The sequence below is a fragment of the Formica exsecta genome, unplaced genomic scaffold, assembly GCF_003651465.1.
Source record: "Formica exsecta isolate Colony F162 unplaced genomic scaffold, ASM365146v1 scaffold46, whole genome shotgun sequence".
Lineage (NCBI taxonomy): Eukaryota > Metazoa > Arthropoda > Insecta > Hymenoptera > Formicidae > Formica > Formica exsecta.
In genome coordinates, this window is record NW_021851835.1 from 26197 (window position 1) to 35137 (window position 8941).

The window sequence follows — 8941 nt, forward strand, 5'->3', positions numbered from 1 at the left end:
TCTGCTGACATTCTGCTATCATTATCTGATATAACAGACTTTGTAGACAATCTGCAGTCTTTCTGCTAACAAAAATTTGTAGCAGACATTTGATAAAATCTGTTCGAACAGACTTTGCTGACTGGGTATATATATGTAACGGCAGGGTCGTTACTACAGGCCGTGTAGATACAAATATATATATATATATATACCCGCACGACTCGTTTTACTCTATCCAGCACTACCTATCCTGCTATCGCTATCTCTCTCGGCTACCGCTATCTCTTTCGGCACGCTCTATCTCTCTCGCGGGGTCCCCACGCGGTACCGACTCCCACCGCCGGATCGACGGCGCCCAGTGGGGGACGCCGGCCGGGTATATAAGCCCGGCCGGCCGAGACATCGAGACCAGATCCTGTCCCGACATCCAACTCCTGACACCGATCTAACCACTACTTACCACCTCTTGGGGCTGAGGCTGATCTCAGCCCCGTCGGGTTGCACCGACGTTCTACCTGGAGTCGAGGTTGCCCTCGACCCCGCCGGGTTGTACCGGCTCCGGTCTACACCGCTCCTAGAGCCAAAGTTGCCCTCGTCTGGGGCCAAGGCTGCACTAGGCTCTGTCGGGCTGCACCGACGTCCGTTGCTCAGGCAGTGCTCGACGTGACACTCGGGCCTGCCGGTAATACCTAGCCCCCTAACATAATCTTAGCTAGTAAGTGCATGTACATACCGCGCTGTAGATATTAGCCGCACGATAGAGATAAGTCCGTAGTCATAAACCTGCTAGTCGTAAGCCTGTTCGTCATAAGTCCGCTAGTTATAACCGCGCCATAGTCTTAAGCTCGCTAGTAATAAAACCGGTTAGTAATAAGTCCGCTAGCTATAACCGCGCCGTAATAAAAGCCTGATAGTAAATAAGCCTGTTCCGCTTAAGTCCGCTAGTTGTAACCACGCTGAACTCGCATGTAAATAAAACCGATACCGCCTGCACGCCGCGCCTGTCTAGTGCTTCACGCCGCCCTGCGTCGATCGCTTTGCGTCTCCGCTTTGCGCCCCGCCACCCTGCTGCCAGCGACACCGCTCACCACATGACATCGCCCGGCCCTGCACGCTGTATCCATCTATCTTTCTTTGAATAAACTATCTTTTCATTTCAACCTGTGTTCTCGTAAGCTTGAGTCTCCCCTCCTCTCGAACCCGGACACCGACGAGCTGATCCGAGCGTCGAGCGAGGTGACCGCGTTACAGGTTTAGGTTAGGTTATATCTTTCGGAAGTGGAGCTCCCCCGTAGGAGGGGCGGAATCCACTGTGTCCACGCATATACTTTACAAAGCAAAGCGAAGTCCACCCCACAATTCTTGTGTAGGTGAGAAAGTGTATGCGTAAACGCAGTGGGTTTCGCCCCCCCCCCCTATGGGGGGCTCCACTTCCGGAAAATATAACCTAACCCAAACCTATTTCTGATTTAAAACTAAAATTTGGTTTGGATTAGGTTATATCTTCCGAAAGTGGAGCCCCCCCGTAGGGGGGGCGGAATCTACTGCATCTACGCATATACTTTACAACACGACTTTCGTTATGTCAAGGTCAAACTCACTATTCTTTTATACATGTTGTTTGAAAATTACATGGTATACTTCTCAAACTTTATTTGTTAATAACTTTTAAATAAACAACGACCGCCGGCTAAAACCTTCGGAATGTTGATCAGGGTCATGACCTTGACTACATATGTCAACATCACTATCCTGCGGGGATGGGACCTTAATATGCATAATTACCCAATTCCCCAATTCTTTCGACACTGCTTCTAAATATTCTGCAGCCGTATAACGAACTCGCGGATTAGTTATGTTCATTTTATGATCAATTCTACGACTTAACTGACGAATATTTGCATTGTTCAATAAATAAAATAAATATTGTTGATTTAATCTGTATTGTGGATGTTTAGATGTCAAACAACATTTAATAAATTCGTGATCAAAAAGTTTGACTTGCCTATTCTTATGTTGTCCATTAATACCAAAAGGATATAAATCTGGAAAACACATTAAATCTAAATATTGTTCACGATTATCTAAAGGCAAGTCCTGAATCTTCAACATTTGATATAAGGTTATCGCAGTTTTGTTTGCTTTCTTTTCATATAAGGGATAGATAGTATATTATTCGTAATAGCCATCATTTTCATCAGTAACTTGAGTTAACATTGCTTTCTGTTGGTCCTCTAATATAATTTCTGTTGTTACAAAGCGTTAGTGAGTGTCAGGTAATACACAGAATTATGCTGTTTAAACTCTTAGGTATCTTTCTTTTCCTTCTTAGTACAAAGGACGGAACAAGACTAAAAAAACTGAGAGAGAGTCGCGTCACCACAGATATAATGGCTTATAACCAAAAACAAAAAAAATAACTAAGAGGGCCGTACATTATGACGAACTAAATCTACGAAGCGCGAAAAACAAATCAATATATATTTTTTAAATATTTCTAACAATTTCTACATCATTTTTTATCTTTTTTATCGGATCATTTAATAATTCAAGCTCATCATCCAATGTCGCCTCTGTATTATTTTCTGTCTCTTCCATTTGAATCAAATATAATAGAAAAGAGCATTTAGAGCCAAGCGCGGTACATGGTGCGCAAACTATTTATTATTAGTGATAAGTTAATACTAATATAAATTTCGAACGTTTCGACCCTTTATTTGGGTCATCTTCAGCGCAAATTACACTAACAAACATAAATTTAACGTCTCATGGTTATAAAATTCGTCATACAAGGTTATACATGAGTTAAAATTAAAAATTAAAATTAAAATTAAAAAAAGAGAACCGGAGGTCTCTCACATCTTCATGAACGTTGGTAATTCTTTCATGTCGTTGTGAAGGTAACTAACTTAGCGGTTGTTATGCCGAAAATCAGAGTCCGATTTATAAAATTCATATCTATACGTAATGTACCTGTAAATCGAATAAGAAAGAAAGAAACAGATGTGAGAGAATCGCGCAAAATTACAAACTAGAAAACAATGATGGGTCCTGTAACACGATATCTGCAATGATAGGAGAAAGAGGAGAACCCATAGGAGTACCAAAAGTCCTGCTTATAAAACATTCCATTAAAGGTAAAAAAGGTAGAGTCTAAAATAAATCTGATTGCAATAAGAAATTCGGATTTCGGTATATTACAATTTCCGGAAATATGTTCCCATCTGATTGAGACACTGTGGATTGCCATCTCGATTGGAACGTTAGTAAACAATGAGACGACATCCAATGAAATTAATTGAAAATTGTTGTCGATGCTAATATCAGAAAGTTTTTTAACCAGGTCAAAACTATTAGTGACGTGGCTGTGGGCGGTGGGAAAATTTTGGAACATAATGCGATGAAAAAAAGAGGCTAAATTGTATAACGGACTATTAACAGATGAAACAATTAGTCGGAAAGGACAACCAGGCTTATGGACCTTAGGAAGTCCGTATGCTTTAGGCAAAATGCCGTCGCTTCCGTCTGCAAATTCAAACCGTTCTTCTGCCTTTTTATGTATAGAATTTCAGAAATCAATCGCCTACATCAAATATCAATCTTCCATTTGAAATTCTGTATTTTTTAATTTTGGCAAACATAAATCATTGTGATTATTTGGCAATATAATATGAGAGTATAAAGTATTGTTGCGCTTTAACCATGTTAAAGCGTCAAATACTTTTTTAACATCAACTTCCTCTTCCCAAATAATCTTTGATTTTGTCGGGATACCTCTAATTTGTAACGGCAGGGCCGTTACTACGGCCAAATATACACACATATATATATATATACATACGCACGGCTTGCTTACTCCGCCCAACCTTACCTATACCGCCGCCGCCATCTTGCTTGCCGCCCGCATGCGCTTACACGTACACCGCACGCGCTATGTATCGCGGCAGGCGCGTGCACGTACAGCGCACGTACTATCACGCTCGCTCACATACCGCATGCGCCGTCTCGCTCGTTCCCGAAACGCTATCTCTCTCACAGTCTCCCCACGCGGAACCGATCCCCACCGCCGGACCGACAACGCGTAGTGGGGACGCCGGCCGGGTATATAAGCCCTGCCGGCCGAGACATCGGGACCAGATTCCGTCCTGCGATCCGACTCCATACACCGACCTACGAAGTACCTACTACCTCTCGGGGCCAAGGTTTCTCTTGGCTCTGCCGGGTTTCGCCGGCTATCTCTACCTTCGGGCTGAGGTTTCGCTCAGCCCCGTCGGATTTCGCCAACTCCTGTCACCACTCCTCGGGCTAAGGTTTCTCTTAGCCCTGTCGGGTTTCGCCGGCTCCTAGCACCTACCCGGGCTGAGGTTTCGCTCAGCCCTGCCGGGTTTCGCCGGTTTCCGTTGCCAAGGCTGGCCCGACGTGACACTCGGTCTTGCCCGCAATACCTCACCACCTAACCCGACACTAGTATATAAGCTGCATGTAAATACCGCGTTGTAAATAGAAGCCGCATGCTAGAGATAAGTCCGCTAGTTAGAATTGCCTGTTAGTACTATGTCCGCTAGGTATAACCGCATCCTAGTCTTAAGGCCTGCTAGTAATAAGACCTGTGAGTACTAAGGGTGCGTTCCGTTTCTCGCATGATGCGCATAGGAGCGCACGAGATCGTTCCGTTTCAATCCATGCGCAGTTCATGCGCGCATGGGAACGGTCTCCCACCACAACGCCGCGCCATGTTGTGCAGCGCATGAGAGCGCATGAGCTGCTTCAGCTCCCGAGGTGGTGTAATCCATGCGTGGTCCATGCGCGAGAATTATTTATGGCGGGAACTACCTGCAGAGGGACTATCTGCAAAGTGGTACAAATAGGATTCATAAACAGCTTTTGAAAGTACTTGTAGCTTTGAAAAGCTACAAGTTTATGTTAATGATGAATTGTGGATGTTTGACGTGTCCAATATTGAATTCCAGGTGGCAACAAGCGGCGGTAAGTATTAATATCGTAAGAAATTTTGATTTTAACCTCAAACTTCAAGATTCCTTAAAAAACAGTAGTGTATTATTCATTTAATATGCTCATTAGAGATTGTGTTTTCTATTTATGTGGGACAGATTTCATACCTAGAACGTTGAATTCCAATCAAATTGTTTATGTGGAATAGCACTTACTCTTTGTAGAATGCCTTTGTAGAACCCTGAGTAATTGAAGACTTATTTTGCTCTGACAGATGAGAAAGTCATCAAGTTTTTGGTGGCCCGAGAAAGTGAGAGATGTAGTATGGCGGTAATTAATGAAGACCTACAAGCTGACGAACCAGGAGAGCTTGCAGATGCATCTGAAGCAAACGAAGCCAGAAAGGAGTCCTTCGTTTGGCCAGATCAGGCAGTTCTTTTGTTTTTGGAGACCTACCGAGATAATGAGCCTGATTTTGCCTCGGGTCTGAAACGCAACAACAAAATATGGGTGGAAATTGCCAACGAAATGAAGAATGCTAAGTACAATGTCACTGCTGCTCAGTGTCAAAATAAAATGTCCGGACTGAAAAGAACATACAAAAATATAAGTGACAGCAACAAGAATTCAGGTAATCATTCAAGTTCTTGGGCCTTTTACTCCGTTATGGATTCAATATTTGGAGAAAAAGCATGGATAGCACCTGCATCAATAGCTAGCAACGATGGTCCACCCTCTCCAGGCTCTTCATCATCCACTTTATCAGAGAAGTTAGCAGCAGATCAGCCAAAACCGAAGAAAAGACGGGTGGAATCCATTTTAGAATCGTTCATCACAGAAATCAAAAAAGATAAGCAGAAGGAAAGGGAGAACAGAGAACAACGGAGAGCAGAAAAGGAAGATAGATGGAAACAGATTAGACAAGAGAAGATGGAAATGCACAAAGACAGAATACAGCTCCAGCAGTCTCTGATTGAACTACTCGCTAAAATTGCAGAACGCAAGGAGCCTTATTTAGTTTAGGGATAGCTCAAGTAGCATTATGACATTCTGTAATATGTGTTGGAGGAAACCGACATGACGAGAGTTTTCTAGATGTGCTTATGTTGTTTTATATATGTTGTTGTTTTTTCATTTGATAGTTTTGATATTACTACACTATTTAAGTTTTATTAGTAGTATAGTTCAATTAGTAAGTAACGGCTACCTCTAGCAGTATTGCATTCTGTAATAATTATCTTGAAGTGTCTAGGGAACGAAAGGTTTCCTGGATCTACTTATTGATATCCCCTCATTCTTAATAGTTGTGATTGATGTAATCACACAGGTTATATTTGTGACTGCGTCACTCTAGTCGATGATATTTTATTTAGCTTTTATGTATACTTGAGATAAGTTTAACGCTGTTTTATATTTCCTATATATTAACTTTTTTTATGAGACTGCACCACTCAAGTTGTTCTGTTCCTATATTTTATGTAACTTCTTATGTAATATCATACTTAATTTAGTTTGAATTGGATGACATTCCTTTTGTATTTTACTATTGCATTAGCAAGACTAGCACATTAGACACGATGGGCGATATCTAATGGGCAATATCTAACGAGTCGATATCTAATGAGAGCTCCGCCTTTTCGAAAAAACTCTTATTGGATATCATCGCCCATCGCGTCTAGTGTGTCAAAGCTATAAGAGTGAGAAGTGTTATGTTTGTAACTTTGCAACTTGTTTTTACTGTTTGTATATAAAATTGCGAATAAATATATGTGCAATAAATAACCAAATATTGATTTTAGATACCTTTATTTCTCCTTTTTGTAATTACATTGTACATATGAACAAACGAGACTGTTTCTGGCTCATTGATCAATTAATTAAAATACATATGAAAGCTATTTCAATTTAATCTTAAAATTTGAACATTAACAAATTCATGCTTTAAAATCATTTTAATGTAAATGGCCTCAAGCCACTTCACATCTTACAGACACACTTAATTATTTTAATTCCCAAGTCTCATCCTCAATTCATTCATGATCCTCGCTCTCTTTTGGTTACCCAAATTTGCATCTGCTGCTATGACACCAGGGGTAACATTATCATTGTTAGAACAAACATCAATATCAACATTGTCATTCTGCAGTATGCAGGCTGTAATAGCTTTCCTGGCTATTAAGCGGTTATTTGAATTAACCGCAGAAAGTTAAGGATGCGTAGAAAGTCGGGAGATGCCGGGAATAAGGCTAACGGAAAGGATTGTTCTTGAGAATGATGGTCACCGGAAAATACTCCGTGGCTGGTAAATAACTTCAAATATGAATATATTCTACCAAATGCACTAACGGATACAAATCTCTTCGGGTCTAGTCTACGAACAGTCGTGTATTCGCGAACAAAACACCTTCTATGGAAAACGCTTAGCTATCGCTTAACGACTCGAAGGACAAACACCGATATCAGTGAGAGGCAGACAATCGAGCAAAATTCGAAATCTCACTTTCAAAAGCCCAAAAGCTCTTTCAATGGCCATGCGAGTAGATGATAAACAGTAATTAAAGTTCTTTTGCCTTGCAGTAAGATGTCCATTATCTCTAACCGGTACCATGACATGTGAGTGAATTGTATATGCTGCATCTCCAAGAAGGTGAGAATTCGAAGGAAAATACTCATCTGGCCTCTGGATGAACTCAGTTAAAGGAGAATTCCTAAAAACACGTGCAACATGCACAGACCCTACATGCCCGGCATAGCAATGAATGAATAGACTGCGAGCATCACACACAGCTTGAAGCTGAATAGCAGGATATTTTTTTCTACAGATATAAAAAGCTGCATCTTCTTTAGGAGCTCGTATCTGTATAAAAGAACCATCAACAGCCCCAATGACACCTGGAAAACCCTTTGCTCTTTGAAATTCTTCGATCACACAGATAGCCTCCTCTCCTCTTGGCCATTTGATAAAACGTGGTGCTAGGCAGTGGAGGGCATAAGTCACACGTCTTACAGCGCGCAATGCAGTAGCCTTTCCCACACCAAACTTGACACATTCAGACCTGTATGTATACAAAACGATAGGGTTACAGCTGCAATATATACTATTTCTTATAGTGGTTTCAACATAATCAAATACATACCGATATGAATCTGGAGTAGCCATGAACCATAACGTTACCATAAGCTGTTTCTCTGAAGATAGTTGCTTCCTTCCATGAGCATTTGTAGCATTCAAAGCTGGCCTTAGAAGTCTCAAAATCATTTGAAAGGTCTCTGGAAACACCCTGCAACATAGCCAAAGTCAAACATATGACAGATCTGTATTTATCAGTCGTTGACGGGAAATACATTCACAAACCTAAAATGTTCTTTAAAAGTTATTCTGGAGTATCCTGGAACAACTCGTTTCACATAATCGGTCAACTTTTCTATCTGAGGAGTTTCACCCCGCGTCTCATTCACCATCAATATGGCATATAAGGTACGCGTTTCACTTTCTTCGTCACTAGAATCCTCTTCATTGCTGCTAGATAACGAAGAGGTTTCATTATCATCTTCTCCATCAACATCAACCTGGCTGCAAATAACAACGGAAGATATCACAGAGAGCACATCATCAGCCGACATTTCATCTGCCATGTCTGCTTACAAACAGCCCAAGCGCGCATGGGTCTGTTCCGTTTCCCTATGCGCAGTAAGAGTGATGGGAAAAACGGAACGAGTCAATGCCCTCATGCGATATGCTGCATTTCATGCGGTTCATGCGTGAAACGGAACGCACCCTAAGTCCGCTAGTTATAACCGCATCCTAGACTTAAGGCCTGCTAATAATAAGACCTGCCTAGTACTAAGTTCGCTAGTTATAACCGCATCCTAGTCTTAAGACCTGCTAGTGATAAGACCTGCCTAGTACTAAGTCCGCTAGTTATAAGGCCTGTTAATAATAAGTCCGCCGCATGTAAATAAAACCGGGAACATTTGCACGCCGCACCTGTCTGGCGCTTCTCGC

General features: G+C 41.7%; 2 protein-coding genes across 2 annotated transcripts; one reads left to right on the forward strand and one right to left on the reverse strand.

Annotated features, from left to right (window-relative positions):
* Nucleotides 1-5259: 5259 nt before the first annotated feature.
* LOC115241010 lies at nt 5260-5958 on the forward strand. The gene has a single exon (XM_029816519.1). It carries the CDS (start codon nt 5260-5262, stop codon nt 5956-5958), a length of 699 nt encoding a protein of 232 aa, XP_029672379.1.
* Nucleotides 5959-7366: 1408 nt separating this feature from the next.
* Nucleotides 7367-8571, reverse strand: LOC115241011 (putative nuclease HARBI1). Its single transcript, XM_029816520.1, has 3 exons — nt 8291-8571; nt 8073-8216; nt 7367-7991 (listed from the first exon to the last, which is right to left on the reverse strand). The coding sequence occupies exons 1-3, from the start codon at nt 8569-8571 to the stop codon at nt 7367-7369; spliced, it is 1050 nt and encodes a 349-aa protein (XP_029672380.1).
* Between the last annotated feature and the right edge of the window lie 370 nt (nt 8572-8941).

Bases quoted from the DNA above. Each gene is read 5' to 3' on its own strand.
- LOC115241010 (XM_029816519.1), top strand. From the start codon at position 5,260: ATGGCGGTAATTAATGAAGACCTACAAGCTGACGAACCAGGAGAGCTT.
- LOC115241011 (XM_029816520.1), bottom strand. From the start codon at position 8,571: ATGGCAGATGAAATGTCGGCTGATGATGTGCTCTCTGTGATATCTTCC. The intron at 8,217-8,290 runs GTTTGTGAATGT...GCTATGTTGCAG, and splicing joins ACTTTTAAAGAACATTTTAG to GGTGTTTCCAGAGACCTTTC. The intron at 7,992-8,072 runs GTATGTATTTGA...GTATACATACAG, and splicing joins GCTACTCCAGATTCATATCG to GTCTGAATGTGTCAAGTTTG.